At 45.5% G+C, this 26,823-nt stretch overlaps 1 protein-coding gene across 5 annotated transcripts; it reads right to left on the bottom strand.

The window, feature by feature from the left end:
- LOC147886347 (uncharacterized) lies at positions 1 to 26,823 on the bottom strand. Of its 5 annotated transcripts, none has more exons than XR_015543355.1 (9): positions 26,624 to 26,823; positions 22,292 to 22,370; positions 21,985 to 22,064; positions 12,985 to 13,051; positions 2,950 to 3,021; positions 2,584 to 2,832; positions 2,053 to 2,248; positions 1,328 to 1,939; positions 1 to 21 (listed from the first exon to the last, which is right to left on the bottom strand). XR_015543355.1 is itself a non-coding variant. In XM_087395978.1 (8 exons), exons 1-8 carry the CDS (start codon positions 26,697 to 26,699, stop codon positions 1,925 to 1,927), a joined length of 834 nt encoding a protein of 277 aa, XP_087252104.1. In that variant the 5' UTR covers positions 26,700 to 26,823; the 3' UTR covers positions 900 to 1,924. The 5 variants fall into 5 exon arrangements, 1 of the variants encoding a protein (XP_087252104.1); XR_015543354.1 differs by lacking the exon at positions 1 to 21 and adding an exon at positions 900 to 957; XR_015543356.1 differs by lacking the exon at positions 1 to 21 and having other exon boundaries at positions 900 to 1,508; positions 1,763 to 1,939.

The following is a 26,823-nucleotide window of genomic DNA, read 5'->3' as shown; positions in this document are numbered from 1 at the left end:
CCAAGTGCAAATGCGTTGAACCTTGGAGCGATGAAAACATCAAGATTGGAAGCCAAATGAAACCCTCTGATAACAGGACTGACCCATGAAATTTGCCCCAGTGTTGGAGTGTATTAGGAGAGCATCAGCACACATGACAATTTTTTGCAAGAGCCAAAAACACAGCTGAAACATCCTACAAGACCAAAATGCACAAGTTTGATGACAGCAACGGAGCAGAAAAATCATACGACACAATATGCGACCTGATGATGCATTTGGACATCACCAAAAGCTACATTAGGATGGATCTGGCAAGCTAGCTACTCTACATGACACAATTGTTAGTACTCGATGCATGCATAACATACCACCTCATGCCTAGATGCAAATCCCTCAGAGCACATGACCAACAAGCTTCAGTAGTTAACTTCACTCCTTATGATGACACTTTTGTTACAGAATTGAAGCCTAATAAAAGCATCCCACAATAGCTGTTTAGCTAATAAAACGCTTAACATACCACCTCATGCCTAGATGCAATCCCTCAGAGCACACGACCAACAAGCTTTCAGTAGTTAACTTCACTCCTTATGATGACACTTTTGTTACAGAATTGAAGCCTAATAAAAGCATCCCACAATAGCTGTTTAGCTAATAAAACGCATATAGACAACACACCAAAATTTTGCTTTTATTGATTGTTTGGATTCTGACCAACCATAAGCAAATCAGGATGTGTTGCAGACTTGAATGTTCATGCCTTGACACGTAAGTTATATATGAACAAATCATGATCCTTATACCGTCCATTGTGTTGGTTGCCTATGCTACATTTTTAGTCACAAAATCAATTTGCAGATCATCGAAAACTCGCCAATATCGAAGCCAACAATTAAATAAGAACCAAAAAACATACAAAGGATAATCAACTTGGATTAAGCCAAAAAGATAACAACCACTTCATCGTTCCAAAACCTGCAGCTTTCAGCATTTCTGCTTTTAGTACCTCAGACACATTATGCCGTCCCTTGCATCGAGCAAAAGCCTCAGTAGCTCAGACTGTACCTGTTATACAAACAAATTATGCACGTTTTGCTAGCATAACGACGACGTTGAGGACCAGCCCTACATATCTCGAAGTCCTCCAGACCACAAGAGTTAGATATACAAAGACTGCACTAGAATTTCTCAAACATGCAGCCTTCATCAAAGTATCACTCCAGAACACATGAAATCCCTGCAAAAAGGGGGCTTTGACACACCCAAAAAATCCATTTCCTGAGACATGCTAACAGACCCTACACAGTAAAGCTTACACCCACATGGAATGGCTTACAGAAAATACCCAGTTGCCATGGTCCAGGCATGAACACCAATATCCCAAGCAGCATCACAAACGAAAACCTGCTTCAACTTTCCACATCTCAGGCACATCAGCATCAGCAGCAGGTAGAAAAAGTACGGCCCCTTCCAACCTTCAGCACCAAGTGGCCACCACAGCAATCCATAGTTTTTCCACGGCAGCACTAGTCACAGCCCAGGGTATGATGAAGAGTCAGAAATTGAACTTGCTTAACAACATAATATCACCACAACTCTAGTAATGCTTCTCTACCCAAAAGGGTGAGATGCCTAAAAGACAAACTCCTTAGCTGAAAGACTGCTGAAGGCTTTCAGACTAATATAGGCAATACATTTGTTACACCGGTAACCTGTTCATTAAAATCTAAATAGTCATAACCTAAGCTAAAATAATCATGATTTGGTTGGACAAACTGACCGTCCACATACAAGAGAGCAGTGGCGGCTCAATTCAGCTATAAGTTTTCCACTGTTCAAGATCTTGCCAAGCCATCAGGACAAATCGCAATCATTTAAATTCTGCTTCTTACTCCAAGCTCATGAAAATAGGGCAATTGACAGCCATATCCTCGACCCTTCTTCACAGTTGATGACCCTGTGTAATCCAGACAATGATAAGTCATTATCACTGGGGCTTCAAATGCAAAAAAATATCAGTAACCAAAATAAGAACAAGTGCTGGCTCCCTACGAACAGATGAAGTGTTACCTCGGCATCCGAAACTGGGGATAAACTACGAGAGTGGGGCTCTGGTGTTGCACTACGGCTCCGTTCAATAATGCGGCCCCGACTCTGTACCTTAGGAGAAAAGCTACCCCTGACATTTTGAGGTGAATCATCAGCCTGAGGAGAACGGCTACCACGAACTGGGGATAGACTACGCTTTCGTAGAGAAGGAGACTCTCTACAGAACAAATAGCAAAAATCAGGAAATTGCACAACACACACTTGCATGGTAGACAAATGACTATAGCCCCGTGTCAGGTGCCATATATAGAAAAAAAAGGGGCCACGAGGAAAGAAAGAGCAAGAGGGGTATATCCCTGTTCATACCAAATACAGAGGATATGTGCTGATGACATAAAAACTCATGGAACACAGCAATTGCCACCCCTTAGCACGATGGTATCAAGAGAACGTTTTAAGCCCACCTTTGGATATCCAAATCTTATGAGAAGACTGCTGCCACATCTATAGAAACGCCCTCTTGACAAACAATAGGCCTTGCAAAGGGATGACCTGTTCTTAAGAGGTGACAGCCTTCTGTCAGGAGTGCTGCTCCGAGGATGTCTGCGATCATCCTCCCTCCCTCGACTAGGGCTCCGACTTCTGCTGCGGCTCCAGCTCCTACTACGGTTCCTCCGGCGGTATTCCCTGTCACGTTCAGAAAAACGATCCTGCTCATATCGATCACTACTGCGACTTCCGTGGTAGTGTTCCCTTTCCCGATAGCCATCCCTCTCCCGATAATCATCCCTGTATCGGTGACTGCAAGTGGCATAACAGCTGTCCATCAAACTTCTGGCAATCCATCAACCTACACAAATTTGATACTTGCTTTCACCCAGGCAATGTAGCAAAAACCCATTGGATAGAATGGATGACCTTGAAGACCTTGGGCTGCGGCTGCGTGATCTCTTCCACTTTATATTTTCTTCGGTGATCCTTCCCTTTTGACTGCAAAAGAAACAATATAATTTGGCATCTTGTGATGAACATTACAAAAGGCTACACAAAGACTCAACAAATCAAGCATACAAAAGAGTTGCACCGCAAAGTAACCACGCACATAGCAGACAAGTTTTTGTTTCAAAAAGTAACCACTCTGCATGAACACACTAAATCGCTGTAGCTTTGGAAAAAACACATACCAATTTGGAAAGCTCAACCAGAATACCGCAATTTTACATTATTACTGCACAGCAGCTATTTCAAAAAATTTAATGTTGTCATTTATCCGATGGAACGGGTTCCGTCCTTTCTTTAATTTATCTGTCAGCAAGACATTTGGTGTTGTCATTTATCCGATGGAACAGGTTCCGTCCTTTCTTTAATTCATCTGTCAGCTCTTTCCTGACCCTTCTTAGTGTTGCTATTGTGAGACTGCCGTTGGCTTTAAGTCTGAGTCAACCTCCAAGTGACAAGGCAATGGAGTCTACCACTCGGCATATGCTGCCACCACCTGTTCACCCTCCGACCATTCAATCTGCACAGTGTGTTGCTATAGACTTCGCGTATTGGAATTGCCCAAGCTGTCTCTACAGAATAGCCCACCCTTGGTACCCTTTCGCATCCCTCAAGAGTAGGGGAAATACATCAGCACAGCTTCCCTGGTATCGGTTTCTACCTAGCTTTGTATGATATCCCTTTCCTTCTGCTAACGCTGTACTAGTTTCAGCATATGCCGCCGTTCTCAGCTCTCCAATTTCCATCCTAAGCAATAGTACAGCATCTCCCATTCTTATGCATAAACAACCTTCGTGCAAGCATACAGGCTTTATCTTCCTCATATTCCAGACCAAGATATATCCAGCTCTTTTTCCAAACCAAGGATAATATTATCTCAGAATCCTTGAGCTTCCAGCAGCCAAGCCACTTGTTTCTTGATCCCATATTTATGGCACTCAATAAGCCACTTGCTCCACAAGAAATTGTGCAATTGCTTGTTGTACTTACGCTTCTTCAGAAGTAAGCTTTCTGGAGTTCTTTCCATTCCTAAAAGTTAACCCTGTTTTCCATGATTATTGCTTATTGTATTTAGAGGTTCAGGTTCGATGAGGAGAGCAACTAACATGGGGGGCTACCATCTCACATCATATGGGGCTGCCACCTCAAGCCTCATTGAGGAGCCATTCTTCGCTGCCCACGTAGCTGCATGCCTGATGAGGTTCAAATACACGAAACCACTGTTTCGTAGGTAATTTTGCTGGCAAGGTTCTCTTGTCCTCATGCAGGAAATGCTAGTACCCCTGAGCAGCGATGGTCTTAACACAAAGGCTGTTGTGAAGAGACTCAGCCAACAGGCCAACAGAAAAGAGTCACCCCAACAAGCTTCTCTTCAAATGGCTGGCGATCAGGGCTGCAACAGGGTTCCCCTAAAGAGCAGCGGCACACACCACACCTGCACAGCCCCATAGAGGAAAGGTGAAAGGCAACACCTGGGACAATAGCAAGTCCCCTGAGGAGGATGTCGCACCAAACATAGGTGAACGTGTGTGTCGCAAGAGAGAGAGGGGGAGAGAGAGGGAGAGAGAGAGAGAGAGAGGGAGAGCCAGAACACCACTTAAGGCTGCAGTTATGGGCCTGGACTTTTATATAGGCATATCCATGTGCGTGGCTTGAAGCAGGTCAGTTCGGGACAAAGTGCCAGGTCAGCTCATCTAAGCAGCCAGTCAGCCCTAAACAAAAGGCAGGGTGGCTTGGCAGAGGCAGAGGGGGTGCCATTCCCTTTGCACTCTTTCCTAAACCCAATCAAGCTTTTCGAGAGGCACATAGGAGCATAGCAACGGCACTGGCTTCACTTTCCTGCTGAGCTGAGATTTAGACCCAGACTTGACTAGGATTTTGTGTCAGTTCCGTATTTGCAGCCCCACGTTGTCAGCCCTCAAGTTCTTATTAGTTTGCGACCACATTCCTCTTTGTTAAGAATAATCATCTCATCTGTCAGTTAGGGAGAGAGGACTTCTATGTGGGTGTGCCGGCTAGAGCAGTGTGTACGTTTTCAGCCTTTCTCAGTGTATTTCTTTAGGTTAGGAGGGGGTCTAGCCAGGATTAGAGGTTGAGTCACAAGGCCTGTTTTAGACTGGTATAGACCTGGTTCGTGGCCGCAGCTTGGGGCCAGTTACAGGCCAGTTATGGGCTGGGTTGGGACCCTTGCCAGGAGCAGGTCATCCGACCTGACCAGGGTCGGATCAACCGACCCCGGACCAGGGCTGGTTAGCTGTGCAGACAAGGTCAGTTGGGTCGGACAGGTCAGCAGACCTGGTCAGCAACATTAGCAGCTACTTTTCCCTGGTTTTCGCACAGTTGTTGGGCAGTCTTGTGTGCAGTCTCCTGCAGTTCCTGGACAGTTGGGCGCACAGTTTCCAGCCCTGCAGTTGTGCCCAAACTAAGGCGCAGTTCCTTACCTTTGGTTTGGAATGTTCCCAGGTGCAGTTCCAGATTGAAGTTGTACCAGTTTGTTTGTAGGCACACTCCAGCCTACTCCACGTGAGTTCGGAGGTGCAGTCCTGGCTCATTTTGCAGTCCACCAGTGGCACAGTTCTGCCCTCGGGTCGTGATCCTTCTTTGGAGGTTTTCTCAGCAGTACATGCAGAGTTTTACATGTATACTTATGTGAGTCTATTGTTAGCGAGATAATGCTATGCTAACAGAACATATCGAGATGAGTGTTTGCGCACACAGAGTCCCGAAAAGGAAACGCAACAACGAGTCAAGACGAAACGTAACAATAGGTTGGGTCAGAATACTCATACGACCAGCGACAGAACTCCGAGACGAGAAGCAGAAAGAATGAACAAAACTGAACAGATATGAACGGAAATAATAGCCAAAACAAGAATGAGCTGCCAGAGTTTGATAAAGGAATACTACGCTCAATGTCGTATACTACTCAACCCCCGGATCCAAGTGAGCAAGAATACTTCTCATTCAAACTAACCGGTAACCTTTACAATGAAATTTGATGCCCTTTAAAACCTTCTTCGTTTAAGCAAGGAGACGTCCAAAACATCCGCCCTAGGCGTAACTGTATTTAGCTACCTAAATGGTTAGTTAGCGGAGCTATAAAGGCCCTGACACCTGGCTTTGACTAGGAGTCGAACGACTCCGAAGTCCCCAATGTTAACAAGTTGGGCCGGTCGGAGATAGAAGGGTAACCCTTTGGCACCCGCAAGGGAACGCATGACTCATTCGAGAACCTCACAAACCTGACAGAAGTCACAGTGGAGCAAGAACAACTTAGAAAGAAGATATTTATATCTATTTAGGCAAATTGCCCATGCAGTGAACGAACGATGCTAATAAAGAGTCAAAAATGACTCGAACAATGCTCAGCACCAGGTAGTGTGTTCACCAAGAAACCTTCTCAGGTGGGGGGAATCGCTTCTGGGAACCACCTCAAGCCCCTGTGCAACCAAACTGAACCACAAGGGAATATCCTATTGTATGCTGGACCTATGCTAGGAAAGTTACCTAACCATGGCGACACGGACCATCGTCTGTGGACCGATCTTTCTTTGGAGGCAAAGACAGATTGTATCAAACATTGGGGGGCCATCTGTAGTTCTCTCCAACGTCAGCGAAAATCTCATCCATCCACGACTTCTTCCCCATCCTCATCCTAGTTCGTGATGCGGCAACCTGGGCAATGGGGGAAATGATCGATTGGGGTGGAGGCATAAGCTGAGGCAAGGCAGCCAAGTTGCGGGCATGGGTTCATACCAATCTGGATAACTGAGGGTACTACGGAGGTTGTGGTATGTGGGCTTGCGTGACCAATTGCGCAAGGCATTGAATGTCGAGGCAAGCATCTTCAATGATCTCCCATCGCCTCGCGCTGCATCTCAGTGACTTCACACGGAAGGGTGTTACAGGCCCGTTGCAGCTCTTGAGCACCCATGCGTAGGTCTCCTACCTCATTGCATAGCTTGCATTTCTCCTTGGTGACCTGCAGGCACTTCTGCATGGAGGCATTGTTCTGGTCCCGGTACCAAGGATCTAAGGTGGGCAGAGGCGCAACCAGAGCTGATTTGGTCCAAGGCGGGGTGGTTGGCGGCTTCTGAGCGCAAGGCAAAGAAACTCTGAATCAACATCCTGCTGAGTGTTCTGGAGGGATGGCACCTTCCGCTATAGCTCAAGTATCCATTGCTATAGTTCGGCCTGTTTCTCCACGGAGTGCGGGCCGTATCATAAAGTCGGGACCTTATTATCCTGCCGGAGGACCTCCTCCTCAATGTGCTAGGGGTAGTGTTCCATGTACTAAACACACTGCTGAGCAACCTATAAATCTGGCTAGGCTGACATCTGCACTGGGAAGCTCAATGGGGTGCTGTCGACGGGCTGGTTCGGCATGAGAATTATTGCCAGCATGGACTGGGCCTCCGATTCGGAGCATTGGCACTTGGACGTGCCCGATTTCATGGGGTTATCAGCTGGTTGTGCTTCATCATGTCGATGAGGGAGGAGTCAAAGGAAGCTTCGCAGGTTAGCACAGGCAACGACGATCGGGTACCATGCGACGGGCGGGAGCAATATTGAAGTTGGAGAAAAGCTCGTACTCCATCATGGCGGGACTGTGGGAGTACTACGAAGAGCTGCTAGAAGAGAGGAGAGATGCTACAAGAGTGATCAAGATGCGAAAGCGAGAGAGATTGGCAAGGCACAAAGGAGGAGCAAAGGATGAAGATTGTTGTCGAAACAAATGGCTGCGAAGGAGTAGATGCCCTTAAAATAAGGGGGGCAGGCTCTAAAAGTGGCAACTACATGCATGGAGGATATTGATGGCTATTCTTGGAACCCCGCCCCGCACAATCTGCACTAAAGATCACATAATAATAAGAATAAGTGTCCAAGAATGATGACTCAACATCCTGCCAAGTAATTTCTACACGTGCCGAGATGACATCTGGTGTCTCGTCCGACTCATTGGGAAACGGGTACGTTGGAATCGAGCCAAAGTCCTAAGCCTATAGTCATTAACTAGATTTTCGAGCCGCTCGCCTTGCAGCATGCCCAATAAAAACGTACTCACATAATACGGCCCCGCCCATCAAAGTTCCAGTTTGTAGGGTGAAGGCCTTGCTTGGACCTAAAAAGGAGCACAGCATACCTTCTCCTTGAACACCCACATCTTTGTGTGTCGGTCCACCCATTTTCTTTTGCCGGCGCTGCACAACATAGGATCAATGCCACAAAGCTGTCTTCACCAAGCTCTTCAAGCTGGTCCATCCTATGTGTTAGAGACTCTTATGGGCTCAACCACTCTTTGACAGCGATACGTAGACTAGGTACGAGGTACTCCATGGGAGCTACTACTTCCACCCGGCCTTGTAGGCCCATAAGGCAGAATAGAGATTCTGGTCCCAACCAATGCGGTTCTCGTTCACGGTTTTCTTAAAGGCTGTAGTCATGGTCTTATTGATGGGCTCAGATTGCCCATTCACCTGTGCGCAATAGACAGTGGACATCTTATGAACGATCATGTGGCGCTTGGTCATTTTGGACATCACATAATTGATGAAATGGCTCCCCTGCTCACTCACAAGGAATATTACCATGATTGGCTCATAGATAAACTTAGCCATGGAGGCCGCCAAGTTGTCGCGCATGGCACAGGCCTCGACCCCCTTAGTGCAATAATCGATGGCCATGACCACATACCTATTACTGAGAGGGTGGGCTACTAGTTTAAACAGACCAAGAAAGTCTAGCCCCGTTTCTAAAACGATTTGAGGGAAGCACCGGGGTGTGCAGCATCTGATGCTTAAGGTTGGGTTGGCCCAACCACTGGAGTAGGTCACAGTCTAGCAAACTCCATGGCATTTCCTAGAACTGTGAGCCACCATAGGCCGCTCTGAAGCATTATCGATTGATAGTGTCAATGGCAAAATATCCTACAACTACTCCTTGATGAGTCTCACGTGGAATAGCAAATTACTCATGCGGGGCGACACAGCGATGTACTTTGTCAATGCCAAGCTCGTACAAGTTGTCCGCAATGTTTCGAAAAGATCGACTTCGGAGGACGAGATGCACGCCTATCTTGCGACAAGTGTCGACTGGGGATGCCGGTATCAACAAACTAGTACATGTCCTCATACCACGTGGGTACGAAGGCTGGAATGCTTTCTAGCGGTGGCTCGTCCTTTGGTTCTACTACTAATTCTCCAGACACTATTGTTGCGTCTGCGGCCTGCAATCCTACTGCGGCAGTTGGGAACAAGCCGACAACCAGGAAGTTGTCGATGAAGAGGTCCCGTGATTCTCCGATCCCCAGCAGTGATAAATAATCGACGACGACGTGAGGGGTACCCAAAGTGTGCACAATAGAAAAATCAAATCTTATAAGAGCAGCATCCAACGAGGAAGCTTACCTGCTAACACTGGCTTGTTGACGAAGCATAAGAGTGGTCCACATGAAAAGTAAACCGGTTGTTGAGTAGGTAGTGCCGAAACTTGCCACGGAGTAGATCATGCGTAGGGCCTCTTTTTCTATCGTGCAGTAGTTCTTCTCAGCTAGGGCCAACCATCGACTAGCATAGTAGATTGGGCAGTACCATCCCTTCTTCTATTGCTGCATAAGCACGACGCCGATGGCATCGACCAAAAGATGGAACAAAACACTCCAGTCCAGTGGCTAGACAACCAGAGCCTTTGCCAACATAAGCTTGAGAAAATGGAAAGCGTGGTCACAGTCAGTAGTCCATTTCAACGGTATAGTATTTGAGGACGGCATTCAACGGTGTGGCCATGTCCACAAGATACTGGAGCATTCGACTATGCCTTCAAACCTGGTCCAAGAAACGAGCCAACTGCTTGCTAGTCAGGAGACGCGGTACCCTACATACATGCTCTACCTTTGCAGGGTTGAGAGCAATGCCTTTTGAAATGATGTGCCTGAGCAGCATACCACTTGGCACAGCTCAGCACGAGCGAAAGTCGTGATTCTCGACACTTAGTGAAGCACATTTGCAGGCGGGTTAGGTGCTTCGCTTGGCTATTTAAACACTGAAGCCGTCAAGAAAGGTCCACATAAAGGTCGTCGAGGATTTCCTAGGTAAGGCGCCGAAACACCATGGGCGCATTCTTGCGATCGACCGTCATAAAACTAGACACGAAGACACTCCATTCAATAATGAATGCAGTTTTTCCCTCGTCGAGCAAAGAATACATCTTGTGTCTAGCCACGACATCCAGCATGGAATTCATAAACGGTAACGGGAACGGATACGTGACAGTCGTGGTGTGCCAACAATAATCGACGCACATCTACACTTTGTTGTTCTTCTTTGGGACGATGGCAATGGGGGAGATCTAGGTAGCTCAATCGATTGGGTAAATGAAGATGCAACAACTTGTCAATTTCCTCCTTGACCTTGTTGACACAGTTTAGATTTATCTGGTATCGCTATCCCCAAATTGGCTTCGCATCCTCTTTAAGGACTATGTGGTGCTAATAAAATGCAGGTCGATCCCCTTCATGTCGGTGTAGCTCCAGCCAAAAACATCAACAAAAGAGCTCAGAGGTCGCACTAAAATGACGGAGTGAGTCTCGAGCTGATCTTGGGATCGGAGTCAATACCAAGGTTCAAGTGGGCAAGGTCGTCCTCCTTGACAGGTTTGGAATGCTGGAGTTCGCGGTCAAAAGCCTCCTCTGCTTGAATAAGCTCAATAATAATGAGACGGTTGTCCATGTTGATGTCATAATGCACACTAGATTTGGCCTGGTCATCTACATAGTCACTCAGAGGCAGCATTTTCTGGGGGAACTAGTACTTGACTATTATGAACACCAGAAAGGTGATAAGAGTCAAGTTATTTCTGAGATACTTTTCCTCCTCGTCATCATCCATGCCATCGATCATGTTGACAACTTATGCCAGCTATAGATGGAGGTGCATGTTAACCAATCGCGTCGTCGCAACCCACAACTTGACCTTCTTCCCCTTCCGAATGGAGATCCAATCGGAGTGCCAATCCTTCTTTACACACGCCTGCCAAAGCCCCAAGAGCATGGGGGGGCTCCATTGATTCGAAGCTATGACGAATGTGAGGCCTCGCCGAGGAGAAGACCCATCGGTTGCACGTGACAACTAGGCTATGAATGGCAGCAACTGCCAATAACGGTGCCCAGTGCGCATTGTAAAGACATGCATCGGTTGTGTGAGTGGCAATCTAGCAGATAGCGCACCAAGGACGTTGGTTGTATGAGTAGCGATCTAGCAGATAGCAACAGGTAGGCTATGAATGGCGGCAGCCATGCCTAGGTCCCAATGCGCATTGTAGCGACATGCATCAGTTGTGTGAGTGGTGATTTAGCACAAGCGCACCAAGTATGATCGAGTCTGCACTCTTCCGAGCCATGTCCGTTGTTCTGGCATTTTGTGCACAACACAGTGGGTCGGAGACTCAGCAAAGCTGATGTGCCATCTTCGAAAAAATGTGCATTGACCACCATCCTTTCCAAAGCTATTGTGTCCAATTTCGTTACTGCCGGCTTCTTTCCACAACGCCGCTCGGTGTTGTCTCCCTAACTGCTAGACTCCCATTCGAAAGTGAAAGACTCGTCCGAAGACCTTTTGTTTGGATTTCTTACGCTAGAGCATGGCAACCAATGGACTACATTTGTCCGGTTGGGCGAAAGCTATCGACAATGTTTCCAAACATCAGCTACGTAATATCTACGAAAGCCAAATCTTGTCTTAGTTGCTTATTAAGACCATGAACGAAGTAAGAGTTTAGAACTTCAACTGGTGGGCGATTAGCCTAGAATAGTGGGTTCTAGAGCGAGCGGACGTTGGCCACCTATTCATCCAACGACATGTCCTTTTGGTCCATTCGAGAACGTGCACCATGGTCTTTTCGTCATGGCAACAGTTAAGAAACGTCTCTTAGAGGGCAGAAAAGGTTAAGTGGCCTAAGCCATACTGGGCGGCCCAGCTAGCTGCTTGGCTCTTGAGAGTCGGAAGGAACGCCGCAATCTTCGCACGCTGCTGCGATATTCACTTGCCAAGCATGATATGGGTCAAAATCGCGACCCAAAAATCTAGGATACTAAATCGTCTCACGATATTGCGGGACGTACAAAAACATGAGACACAAAACGATAAAAGACTATTGGGGGAGCATACGACAGCGAAATTGGGATCCTGTTCGTAACTCCTTTGGCAAAGCACGGGAAAGCATTAAGTTAGCCTTTGGAAGGCTCCTCGTTTGAGAGGTCGTTGTTACTGACCTCTGCGAAGTCGACGGAGTCAATCGAATCAACAAACCGGCACAACTCACGACAGCAGTACATTTTTCCTGCACTGACATAAACCTCACAGGGTTTTAGCAAATTGTGGTCGTTGATATGTTAGTAGGCTAATGTTACACTATACGCTAGAGTTCGATAAAGGAATACTAAGCTCAATGTCCCTGTGGAGTATACTACTCGACACCCGAATCCAAGTAAGCAAGAAGACTCATCATTCAAACTACTTTGGTAAGCGTGATGTCCTTTACGACGTCCTTCTTGCCAACGGTCATCCACAACATGGGATGCCACTAGGTGTTCAAGCAAAGAGGCATTCAATTCGTGTAACACACACCCACCTTGGACAGAACTGTATTTAATTGCCTAAATGAGTATCGGCGGGGCCATAAAGGCCCTAACAGACGTGCCTCCAACTAGGAGTCAAACAACTTCGGCTAAGATCAGAGTCCCCGGTGTTACCAAGCTAGCCCGATCGAAAATGGGAGGGCTGGATGGGTAACATCTATTCTCTCTCTAGTCGCAATTTGTGTCTAGCTTATCTACTCTCTATCTCTATTCATATATACCGCTGCACTTTCACAGTCTTAAGACCAAAGACTCATAATTTTCAATATTACGTTTCTCCATTCTAAGAAACAATGAGGAAAAGGACAATAAAAACTTACATGGTTTCCATATCTCGACCATACTTCGCAAATTGAACTACTATGTTCCGCCCATCAACATTCTTGCCTACAAAATCCAAGCAAGAATCATGCTTCAACAAGAAGGGAAAACCCAAGAGCTCTTTCCATTACAAAGGACAACCCCATGTCCACACTTATAATTGAACACATAAAGCTTTCGCAAAACCTTAGACCACAAATTTTCTTTATGTTATTATCTTTCTTTTTCAAGTCTCACACTAGACTCATGCTGTATGTATATACATGGCAATTTTGTTGTTCATTAATTTAAGCAAGGAAGTTTTACAATGCAATATTCCCATCTAACTTGTTGCCAGTTGAGGGCAACTAAATTTTCGGCGATGGAGGGAATGTAAGAATGACACTTTCTCACTGCCATATTTTTTTATCATTATTTTTACTTTCTTGAGATCTCATTTTAATGAAATAATACACCCAAAACTAGAACCAGATTAGTCGGACTTGTCTCCAAGATATTGGTATTCGAACCTCACCACGCGTGTGTACCCTTCTATGTGAGTTCTTGTGACAGGACTTCACATCTCGGCCGGTGATCTTTTGCTATCATGTGCACATCTTCATCAGCGGTTCATAGTACTCTCTTTTCATGGCTGATCAACATGCATTGATATCCCTAATATAGCACTTGTCACCTTCAGTGTGACCCTTTCCGCACATCAAAGCTCTTATCGCCTTCAGTGCAGTGCATCGCCTTCAATGCGATCTATCGCCTTCAACGCGACCAGTCACCTTCAATGTGATCTACCGTCTTTTCAGTACGGTCTTGTTTTGCCATCTCCACGACATGGCCTATGTTTACCATCTTCAGTATAGTCTTTTGTTACCGTCTTCAGCACGGTCTCTCTCTTTGCCATCTTCAGCATGGCCATCACAGTCACATCCAATGGCACGATGTCGGAAGCTAGTGCATGGGGTGGACTTCACACCAGTGAAGTTACGAGTCGAATGACTATATTACCAGATCACATCTCCACCTGGTATTAAATTACCAACGTGCCATACGAGACTGATGACGCTTCACACATCTACAAGGGTTCTCCAAACCTAATTGTTCTACTCTTAATACCTTCAATGGCGTTGGGGGTGAGCCTTGGTGTGATATGCTATGATGCTTAGTCAATGAGGACAGATCTAGATCACATAGTCTTGTGAGTTGGAAGTGTAGGAAATATGGGCCTATGTGGTCCTAAACCCCCTCGTGGTACCTTGGAAATAAGAATGTATTAGAGGGGTATTGGAGCCCCGTGATGCGCGGTTGACACGTGGAAGATTAAAAAGGGGGAGAAATCCCATATGCAAAATCGACTCCTGTGGTACTTGGTATATATTGAAGTTGATAGCCCATCTCTCACATCCTACCCGGCTCTTTTTGGTGGATGTGGGAGAGGCTCTACATGGCTATGGGGCAAGGTGTGGGACCCTCGTACCCGGTGCATCCCAGTGGTGACATGTGGCATCCTGCCACATTTTCCTACATGGTATCAAAGCAGGTGACGAGCCTGTGGACTTGATGTAGACACGTGGAAACTGCGGTATCTCTAATTGATAACTGATTGTCTGTTGCAGCGCGCACACTGTGTACTGTGTGCTCTGTGGCCTGGTGGACTGTCCAACTGCGCGTGTGCGGGAATTGGTGCTCCTGTGTGCGCTATGATTGCGATGGAGTGTCTCCTCTAATGGATAGCTGCTACTGCAGAATTTCATAGATGGCGGTTGGCATGGGAATTGATGGCCTACGTCAGCATCAATGAATGGTTCGTGAAAAATTGGGGGCATTTGATTGAGCAGCCGTTGCCATGTGTATCTGACCAGACCCTGTGTGTGGGTGGTCAGAGTTTGAGGCTGATCTGGCCCTGTGTGGGTGGTCAGCAATATTTGGCCAGCCAAGTTCTCTCTCGTGGTGTTAGGCCCATGGCGGGGTGTAGGAAATATGGGCCTATGTGGTCCTAAACCCCCTCGAGGTACCTTGGAAATAAGAATGTATTAGAGGGGTATTGGAGCCCCTTGATGCGCGGTTGACACGTGGAAAATTAAAAAGGGGGAGAAATCCCATATGCAAAATTGACTCCTATGGTACTTGGTATATATTGAAGTTGATAGCCCCTCTCACACATCCTAGCCGCCTCTTTTTGGTGGATGTGGGAGAGGCTCTACATGGCTATGGGGCGGGGTGTGGGACCCTCGTACCCGGTGCATCCCTACAAGAAGTGATCTCAAAACCCAATCCATGAGTATCTAGTTTCTAGGGCTTTTCAAGAGCAGTTTGAGTTGTTTAGAGGTGGATACAAGTAGTTTAAGTTCTAGGGTTAACTGAGTCCTAGGCCATAGATTAATTAATTGTGTGCATGGGTAGAGGGGTCATGGGGTAAATTTTTTAAAAGACCTAATTAAAGTATTCAAATAACTCCTAAAAACTTTTCTAGCATAGAATAACAAATCAAATACTATATTTAGAAACTAAAATATTAGAAACCGTTTTTGCAGCTTTTCACAGCTTTTTCAGCCTGCTTTTGGTGCTTTCTCAGCTTTTTGTAACTTTCTACTTTCACCCAAGGTCTATATAAAGTTTGGGCTCAGTTCAAGCAGTCATAATTGCTCTCTGCAAATTTGCACCCTCTCCCTGCTGCTCTCTTTGCAAATTCGCCCTCTTCCTAGCCACCGTCCTGCTGTCCAACCTGATTGCTAGTATTTCTGCTTCAACCTACTTTTCTTCCTTTCCAGTGCCCAAGATGATGTTGAAAATGGGGAGAGGGTGAGAGACACATGATTGGAGACAAGAGCTGAGGCACAATAGCTGATGTTGATAGTTGGTTGAATCATAGCAAGTACATGGCCTCATTTATAGGCTGGGCAAGCCTTATCTTCCCACACTGATACCTCATAGATGAGGTAACACACAAGAGAATCTAGGTCCTATAATCTAGGGGAGGAATCACACCTACCACATGAGGTGGCACAAGTTGCCTCAAGACTCTTCACACTCACACAACTGTAGGACATGGCCTAGGACTCTAGGACCACACACACTAGGACCACACACACTAGGACTCCGATTCCAACAAACCCCTTCGGAGCTAGGGTGAGAAACTATGACATCATCCAAACTGTGCATCCCAGGCAATCTCAGAGGCTAACAGCTGTGAGCATAATTCAGAGGTTGAACCAAGCACTCTCATGGCTTAGGTGTCAACGTGATCAGAGACTCAAATCTGAGCATGGATGCATGACCAACTCATAGGTCTAGGGAGTACACCAACATCCTGGAACTCGGCCAGGCCTAATAAAGGAAAGACATAACCACCCCCTGTCTCCTAACTGGGTACATGGAAATAAGTGGAGCCTTTTATAGGACAAGGCACACAAAAAATGACAAATTATTACATCATTTTAGGGGGACTACCCAAGGCAGAGTACCTAACACACATGACTCTAGAAAGCCAACTCTTCATCTATCACCTCATGGAGGGATAGACCAGAAATAGCAGCTGCCAGCAGTGCAGGCTTGTTCCTCAGGTCCAAAAGGTGTAGCTTCATCGTCTTCGTCCTCGCTTTGCTCCGCAACCAGATTGGCATGTTCTTTGGCTTGTACCTTTGCCATTTTCTTGAAGCAACCATCCTCTGGATGGCCAAGTTTCTGACATTAATTACATTTAAGAGGTTTTCCGTTCTTCTTGGGCTTATTCTTGAGAAAGAATGCTTTGCCAGATTCGAAGGAAGATTCTGCTTTCTCTGTAAGCCTACCGTCCTCATCAATGAGATGAGCTACCATATCCTTAAAGCTCATATTGCGGCTGACTCTTAGGACAACAAGGATCTCATTGTACTTGGAAATTGTTGGAGAATTGACCCAAGATTGCTCAAGTGTTCATTGAGGGTTTCAGTTTCCTTCATCTTGAGCTTGAAGAGTTTTTGTTTGAGAAATACTTTGGAATTATTGATCTTATTTCCAAACAAATTTTCTAACGTTTCCCAAACGTCGTTTGCTGTCTTATCAAAATCCACATGGTGGATAAGGTTGTCAGCTAAAGCTAGGCCAATGATAGCCATTGCTTTATCATTTTGGTTCTCCCACCAACTGATTCTAGCATTGTCACCTTGGGGTTTTGGCTCCTTGCCATTGGTGATATTCCATATGCCTTCTCGCATAAGAAGAAGCCGGAGTTTTGTCTGCCAAGTTGCGAAATTGCTCCCTGAGAATTTCTCAATGAACGAGGAGTTTTTTATGCTATCCATTGGTGGGAAGGTCTTAGCTGTTATTACAGCCAGTGTCTAAATCCCTTACAATGTTTACTCAGATTTCAAAAAAGGCCCAAATTTTACATGGTAGAAGCTTCATTTATGCCAAAGGAAGACACAAAACAGAAAAGCCCTAAATTTTAGGGTTAGGGTTGCTGCAAAATTAGGGTTTGCAAAAAATTGGGGCTTTTCTAAATTTCTGACAGAAGAGTTCTCGTTCAACGGTTGGGAACCCTCACATCATAAAAACACCCAAAAAATTCGAGAAGTTGAGCATAAATTGTAAAGGGGCGAAAATTAGGGTTTCGGGCAGGAAATTAGTCACGAACAAGACCTGTGTCAGTCAAAATGACGACTGAATTGCTGCAGCATTATCTTCATATGTTGGTGAAGAGGAATCAATTGGAGATCTTCAGAATGGCGAGCTTTAACACAGATAGAGCCGGGTTCAAGTCGGTCTGAATAGAGATAGAGCAGGGCTGCTACTGCATCAAGGCATCCTCAAGAGACAGGGAGGCAGCAAGGAATCAATGAGCCGAATCATGAACAAAAGATCGTGAGGTTTATGGACCCACCACGCTTCCGCTGCGTTGACGTGCGAGTCAATGGCCACGGCCCTCAGGTCGTCAATCGCCGGTACATAGGAGACGCCGCCAAGTCATCGCCTTGTTACAAGACCGGAGCTGTCGCAGGTCTAGCTACGTGGGCGTACGGGCACTCAGCAGGCTCGAGCAGGTAGAAGCTCCGCAAGATGGCGGGCAGAATGGCACAAGTGCGCGTGGGTTCAGACCCCACAGCCAGCACCAGGGAAAATAGCGGAGAGGCGGCAGCAGCAATGGACAAGGAGTGAGCAGATTGCGAGGGAGGCCGACTCAGATCTGGTGGTGCATGCAGCGTAAGTAGAGGCAGCAGAAGAGTGGCGCAGGTGTGGCAGCGAAAGATCGGCAAGACGCTTCCTCCATGACGGGCACTTCCCCTTTGCTTTCGCTCCCCTTCATACGCAGCTATGGAAGGTAGGTGTGCAGTTCCTCGTTGATGACGCTCATCACCTCAAGGAGAGGAGGAAATCACGAGTAGCTACAAGAGGAGCTTACGAGGAGAGGAATGGGTAGGACGCTTCAAGTTGGCTCTGATACCAACTGTTGAAAATGGGGAGAGGGTGAGAGACACATGATTGGAGACAAGAGCTGAGGCACAATAGCTGATGTTGATAGTTGGTTGAATCATAGCAAGTACATGGCCTCATTTATAGGCTGGGCAAGCCTTATCTTCCCACACTGATACATCATAGATGAGGTCACACACAAGAGAATCTGGATCCTATAATCTAGGGGAGGAATCACACCTACCGCATGAGGTGGCACAAGTTGCCTCAAGACTCTTCACACTCACACAACTGTAGGACATGGCCTAGGACTCTAGGACCACACACACTAGGACTCCGATTCCAACAGATGAGTCACGGGGGATAAGCGGGACCAAGACCGATTATGCGGCTTTCTCCACCTAGTACCGGGCCAGTGGCTACTTCCTTGGATGATTCTCAATCATTGTACATCCAAGTCCCACTTTGAAAAGAAAGATCATTGTAATAGTCCTATATTTGAGTCTTGGTCTAGAACTCTGGATTTCCCAGAGGGGGTTTTGTCCAAAGATCTGTACTACCACTGTAGTGAGGCTAAGCATCATTGAATATATAAAAAATACAACTGGGTTTACCCAATTGGGGGAAGCGGCCTCATTCTCACCCAGTAGGGTGCCGGTGTACTTGTCTCTCTCTCTTTTATTTTCCAATTGTTATGTGGTGTGAATGCATTTAAAGTTCTAAAATCCTGAGTTTATTAAGTTATTCGACTGGAAATCACGCTTCTGTGTAAGCACGACTCTATTACAGCTTCTGCTAGCAGTTGAAGGCACTATAGAGCAGCCAATAGAAGATCAAAATATTCAGCCTGCACATGTTTATGGACAGCAGCCTTTGGATGCTCCAGATCAGTCTAGGATCAGCCTATCACGATGTGTAGGAGGTTTTCAGAGAGGAGACGGCTGCTTCAAAGGAAGCTACTAGATGGCTGTTGCAAACTCTGTAGAACAGCAGACTTTCAGCCCCCCTCTACGGGACAAGGGCTGGCTCAAGAGGGACAGGTGGAGCAAAAGTTGATTCAGCTTGAATAACTTCATTGTATACTAAAGAAGAACCAAGCAGCTTTGAGGACGCTCAAGACAATGACAATTGGATGAGGTCCATGTAAATTAGAATTGGATTCTATCATGAAGGACAATACACAGGAGCTGGTGGATTTGCCCATAGGGAAGAATGCTATTGGAACAACGTGAATGTACAAGATCAAAGGAAGATTTGCTGGTACCATTGACACATACCAGGTGAGGTTGGTTGCCAAGAACTATTCTCAACGTGAATGTACAAGATCAAAGGAAGATCTGATGGTACCATTGACACATACAAGGTAAGGTTGGTTGCCAAGTATTCTCAACAGAAGGGGATAGAATATGATGAAACCTTTGCCCCCACTTCCACAATGACCACCATCAGATGTGTGGTTTCGTTGGCTGCTCATTTTGGTTGGAAAGTACATCAGCTGGATATAAAAACACCCTTACTCAATGGGGACTTGCAGGAAGTGTATGTGAGTCTGCCTGTTGTGTTCATATGCCTGGCAGCAAATAAAGTATACAGGCTCCATAAGGCACTTTATGGACTAAACAAACCCCACAGGCTTCATATACAAAAATTCACACATTTTTTACCAATCAAGGTCTAAAGAATAGTCCAACTAAGAGTACTCTTTATGTCGACGGACAAAAAGGATTTGTTGTTTGTCATCCTCTTTATGGTGATAGTGCTGTTCCCATGCACACATGAAGTGAAATTTGCAGAATTCAAGAAAGATCTTAAGGCCTCATTTTAGATATCTCATCTGGGCTTTCACACTATTATTTGGACATCCAGTTTTTATTCAAACAAATGAAGGCATTGTGCTCAAACAGTCGAAATACATTCGACTGTTACAAAAGTTCACTTTTTAGGTATTTCAACTCCCATGGGGCCATAGTTAAGCCTCTCCATACATGATGCAAGTAAGCCTTTTAAATCTCGTAGTTAGGGGAAATGGAAACGGGAAACGGAAACAGAAACGAAAAACGTTTTGAGATTTTAGGGAGGGCTAAAACGGGGAAACGCCACATCAGCAAGGGGTTCTGAAAGAGGGTCGAAAGAGAGGGCTTTGGAGTGGAGGCTGAGCTTTGAAGGAGGACTGACGGGAAGTAGATGATGATGAAGGGCTAAAGCAGCCAGCATGAGTGAAAGGAGTTCAAAGGAGTGAAAGGAGTTCAAAGGAGTGAATGGGGCTCAAGGAGGGTTGGAAAACCCTGAGGATTGAAAGAGTACGAGGCTAAAGGAGTGGAGGGAGTGCAAGGCTGCAATAGGCCATCGAAACGGCAAAATACAACAGGCAGAAACAGGGGGAGGGGGTGAAACACCACGTTTCAGCCAGCTGTTTCAGGACTCTGAAACCTTTCAGACCTGAAACGGCGTTTCAGGTCTGGCACTTCTCTGAAAAGGGGTTTCAGGCAAGGCTGGGCTCTGAAACGTGTTTCAGCGTAACTATGCTTGTATTAGTCCGGCTGTTGGATGCCTTATTTGTAACACATGTCCAGATATTCAATTCAGTGTATCGAAATTGAGCAAGTAAAACATTGGTGTGCTATGAAGCGTGTTTTCAGATATTTGCAAGGTACTTAATCTCCTGGTCTATTCTATGTCATGACTCTGATTTGCATGCTTTTATGAAGATTACTCTGATTCAAATTGGCCTGAAGATTATGATACCAAACATTCCACTAGTGGAAATTGTTTCTTTATTTGCAGTTCATGCATTTCTTGGTTGAGCCCACTGTGGCAACATCATCTTGTAAATACAGCTTGAATGTGTATCGCTCAGGAGATTGATGGCAAAATCCTTGTGGTGGTTTGCAGCCATCTACTCCCATAGAATCAGAGTGCTATGCAGTGGCATGGGATCATGTGTTTCAAGCACGAACAAAACACATTGAGATCCATTATCATTATGTCAAAGAGAGACTTCATGCAGGAGAGATCAGTTTGATCTATTGTCCACATCAGAACTTGTAGATCTTTTCACCAAGGCTCTATCCAGCGAAAAGTTTGAAGCTTTCCGCAAAGCTTCTAGATTTGGTAAGTAAGATCATTCCTCCTACACCAAGACAATGTTACGCAGGGGATTGTTGGAAATATTATAATATTCAACCCAGTGGCCAATGTGTTTTAGTTAGGCGGGTTAGGGGGACTTTTTTCTTCTAAGGTTTTCCCCCACCTAGAATTAGTGGTTGAGTGAGTGTTAACTCAACCTAGGGTTTACCTAGGCTTAGAGTCATGTGATGTTTGCAGCCCCTTTACACTTCATTCTTGCAACTTCAATTCAGGATTGCTTCACATACTTGTTTCCCCTCCATCTCCACTTCTCACAATGTCCCTGCATGCATGACTATGGACATAGAAACTTTTGTGTACATGTACGTATGCAAGCATGCATGTGTATGTACGTGTGTCTATTTACATCTCTCTCTCTCTCTCTCTCTCTCTCTCTCTGTGTGGCGCGCGCAAGTAAGACAGATGTACACAAACAAAGGCATGCACAAAAATATGTATGCACATACATATAAGCAAAGGCCAGCTCTCACCATCAAGTCGTTCCAATGCCTTCTGAGCTTCACTGGCATGCTTGTACCTCACAAAGGCAAATCCTCGAGAATCACCACTTCTGCAAAGCTAAAAACGTGATCTTCAGAAGAAAAAACTCTTGAACAAATTTGACATGAGTTGATATATAAATCAATAGAACACACTCAAGGTCCGGCTGATAGTCATGCCATTGGGAAATGATGTTTAATCCAAATAGTATAAACTTGTGACTCCCGTCAATTTGTCAAGATAACCCCCAAGGGAAGACAACTGATATACATCGAGACAAGCAGCAAAACAACTGACCTTCTGTCTCGTGGGATGAAAATATCCACCACCTTTCCATATCTGTCAAACAGGGGGAACAGGTCATCTGCACTTGTCCCTGTTCAGCAGAAAATTTAATATAATTTCTGAAACAGAGACATACCTGCCGGTAAAGAACCAGATTTTTATACAAAACAGAGAATTCCTATGCTATCAACATGAAAACTGCCTAAAGTACTAGTCAGTCCACAGTCACTTAATGCTTATAGCAGACACTAGTGGCAGGCAACTCAGGATGGACATGCTTCATACACTCATGATATAAGTGGCATCAAGTTTGAGCAACAATAGAAACAGAGGCAAATTCACTGGCTGTATAGTCCCCCCACTTGGCTGTTAGCCCCAGTTCCCGAGATCCCCTAGGCAGTGAGCTGGGCTTCTCTGGAACAGGCCGATTTTTCTTTCAGCCTTTTCCGGTTTTTTCATACTCAGCACCTTTGGGGCTGTTGTCTTGTATGAAATCTTTCAAGCATTAATAGAAGGTTCCTTTCTTTGAAAAAAAAAAAAAAAAAGAAACAGAGGCAAATGATTCTAGTGTTCAGACAAAGAGCCACCTATAATCATGAACCTGCAAGGTGCAGCATAACACCCTCCAAGAGAAGTTCAGTTAGCCACAAACCACAGCTTTGATTACTTATTGAAGATAAAGAAATCCAAAAATACTCATATAATCCTGGTTGATATTGTTAACTCTGTTGAAGAATCAAGACTAAAAGGGAATCTCTCCTATAGTGCCACCAAGTGAGGGAAATAATCTTGTAAATGCATACTAGGAAAGATGATTCGCTAAGCTTTGTGATCCACTCCTTGAGCTCATTAGGATTTCAAGTGTCTTCTTTAAACTTTGTGCATTGTAAGCTTATCTTTGATATCTCTTTGAGCACAATTACGTGCCTAGCCACCTCCATGCCCACACAAATCTGAAAAGGTATCTCCGGCTACACATCATCTCGCAGAGCATCGTATGCCCCACAGAGCATGGCACAGCATGTCAAAATCGGACCCACAATCCACTATAGGACTTATATAGTTCCCTACACTATTTCCCTTTTTCTCCTCTAGGCCTAAACACCTCGAAGCCCAATCTCACTAAATTGGCCCACTTTTGGCCTTTACTACAAACTATCCCTTCTCAAAATAATTTTGTCCTAAAAATTGTAGGTGATGGTTAGACATAAGGCAACTTATTGTAAAAAGGGTATACTCCATCATGCATGTCATTTGGGTCAAAAGAAAAAGTGCTATATTTATTTCCCCAGATGTTGTGGCACCTCCTAGGTCACATGGGTATGATCCATCCTGGCAAGGTCATCATCACCAAGCTGCACAATCACATAGGCCTTCATTGTCCCTACAATTTTCATCTTGCACAACCCTCTATGCTTTTCTATCCACCACTGCATGTGAACAACAAGCACACAAACGGCACACCGTCATCTCTAGAACGTCTTATTACATGCTCTGAAAACATTTTGGTGCTATATCACAATGCCCATGCTCACAATGTCCCATAATAATACACTCTTGTTGCATGCTCTGAAAACATTTTTGTGCTGTATCACAATGCCATTCTCACAAAGTCCAGCAATCATTGAATTCCATAACTAGCAGAGCAGTTCGCACTGAGAACATATCAGATGTCCTGCCACCCCCCTTCTAGGCTGCCACATTTGGACCTAGACTATTACATATAAGTCAAACCCATGATTCAAGATGTCAGAACGTACAAATCTCCCCAAACTTAGTGTTGCTATACTGGAGCATGCTTCAAAATGCAGGCCCATGTTACTTCATCAAGATCTGTGCCCTCATGTTGCATCTTCTTGAAGAATTGGAGGGCCTCCTCATTCTGGCCATGTTCCCCACTATAGACTACCTAAATTAGCATCTCCTATTCTTCATCATCATGCTCCTTAATATCTCGTGATGCATCTTCAATACTAGAATTGTCATGCATTGCTCTTCGTTGCACAACCTACTCTTTGTCATTGTGTGCAAATTTACTTCAGCATCATTTGCTATCACCTCTGCGGTCTTCCAAATTTCCTTTCCATATGGAACCATACAATGCTCAATACTCAACTGTCCTCAAAGTTTGCATACTTGAAGGTTTCAAAGGTGAGTACATCCAAATCCTTACCTTTTTGGTCAACCCTTCCATCCTTATTAAATTTGCTGATCATAGCTTGGCTCATCATCATCTATCTTTTCACCAATTAGACCTACTTTCTTGTCACTCTTATGTAAGAAAGAAAGTGACAAGACTCTATTGGTGCTTCACCTAGTCACTTTGTTTGGGCCCCTCTCCCCCTCCGTGGTCTCAAGGGAGTAGCTCGTTCTTTAGCAACTGCAACCCTCACTTGCCTTCCCAATTGAATGAGTAAGGAGGAGATATCTACAAACCTCACATGTGAGTTAATGATGAACTCCGACAAATCCTCGCAACTTTACCCCTACAATCAAAGAGTTGGTCTCTATGTTATTGGGCCTCATGCAAGAAGATTGCCATGTGTTGTTGATCAAGAGGGTAGAGAGATCTGAGTAGTCTAAATGTGCTTTTGAATACACAGCGGTGCCATCCTCATTCCATAATACATAGGGAATGCAAAGTGCTCCTTTGATTGAAAACACATGCATGTCGCATAAAGTGCAAATGGAGGAAGAAGTCTCCTAGGTGGTCCGGATCTCCTAGGGGAAAGGAGTTTGTGATCATTCTCTTACTGGACTCCAACAAATCCTCCCAATCTCACCTCTACATTCGAAGTAGTCGATCTCTATGTCCCTAGGATGCCCTCTGTGTATCTTGTTCCAACACAAAGAAATTGCCCAATCGAGATCCTCAAGGCATGTGGAAGATGGATCATGTGGAAGATGAATCTCCAAGATCTCTTTGTAGAAGCTGAGCTTTATCAAAGACGGGGGTGCTAAGCAAGTCTTGTACGTGTGGAGCTCTCACCAAGCATGAAGGCTATACTGAAATTGTTGCAGTCTGTCCACATGGAGTACCAAGCATGTGAACCACTTGCATGTCCAAGCGTACCAGCTCCTATGCTTCCCCTCTCCAAGACCTTGGCTGAAGAGAAAAGTAAAGCCACATCAGCTGCATATAGTAGAATCGAGATCAAAGATTTGACAGAGGTTAACCTGATGCCATGATGAATGACTCAAGCTTATCAATGTATAGGCCACACAACCTTGTTTCACGCCAATCATGCTCGTGAACTCCTAAGTCCACCCAATCAACCTCACTCTGCTCGACACCCACTCATAGAGTACCCTAACAGCCCAAATGATGTCCCAGCTGTACCCTATCCCATGGGTAGTGCTAATCCTAGAAAAGCAACGTTGATCCACGAAGGATAGGGCTATTCCGAGAGAAACTTGGCTTTGAGGAAAAACTAGCGACTTGGAGCATGACTTCTATAGTTGGAGTTCAAAGCCAAAGATAGCAGGCCGGCCATGTGGTATGGCACTCATGACTTGACCGTCACTCTGGACTATCATCCCTGTGGTCTAAACCAGAGGCTCGAGGGTGGTTCTAGAATCTATGGCTGGGTGGTGTGCTGCTAGCTCTCCTTCTTATGGTTTGCTTAACAAAACTGCAGGCCCTGGCAAGGCGTGGTTGTTAAGGGCTATGACTATATAAACGGTACTACATGCATTTGAATAAACAGAAACAGTGATAGATGAAGAAAACACATAAATCGAGCGTTGGCAGTTCAAAGATGGGCAGCTCACATGATACATGGATGTTCAGAGTAGACGTTGTCTCCCTATCACGCCGTATGCCTTTATAAGCAGAAGAGTCCCTGTTAACAGCTAGAAAGCACCCCTGAGCTGACAGGTGCTGAGGATTGCCAAGGAAGCGAGCGAGAACTACATCACATTATCTTTCCCGCATAACCGGACAGGCAATACCATAAATGCACCTCTCTTAATAAAGTGCAGAGGAGAAGGTTGTGACTGTGGGAATCCGGATATTTACTGCTGTCCAGCTCATACTTGCAGGAACGCCTCTTTTGAATAGGCTCGAAAATGCAAAGTTGCGCTACTTGCGAAGGCGGAATCGACGTTGCAAGAACTGAACCCCCAAAAACATTAAGACGGCAACGTCCTGCTGTGAGTACAACGCTCCTAAACTCCCTCAGCGTTTCGAGGATTGCCCGCTAAGGATTTCGAGTTCAACGCAATATCAATTCAAAGAGGAAAGCAACCAGATGCGTTCTAAAACCGGGAAGGGACAGCTCGATTCAAGCGCGATCGATATTAAAAAAAAAGCAGGAGCGTGTGAAAAAGAGATGAGGAATGTACGGAAAGTGATGTTGAGGACGAGGAGGGAGTAAGTGTCACGGATGTCGGGGGGGCCAGCGCGACCAAAGTGTGACATGATTAGGGTTCCGCAACAGAGCACAGAGACAGGGAAGAGAGCTCGCAGTGGAGCTTGGCTATGGCGAAAAAGCCAATTTGCCAGAGTCGAAAGGGGAAATATGTCGGTTTCTCAAAGATTGTGC

This window comes from Dipteris shenzhenensis, chromosome 24 (genome assembly GCF_047967505.1).
Source record: "Dipteris shenzhenensis isolate YYH24624 ecotype China chromosome 24, Dip_SZ_1.0, whole genome shotgun sequence".
Classification (NCBI taxonomy): Eukaryota; Viridiplantae; Streptophyta; class Polypodiopsida; order Gleicheniales; family Dipteridaceae; genus Dipteris; species Dipteris shenzhenensis.
This window is presented reverse-complemented; position numbering and strand designations above follow the sequence as displayed.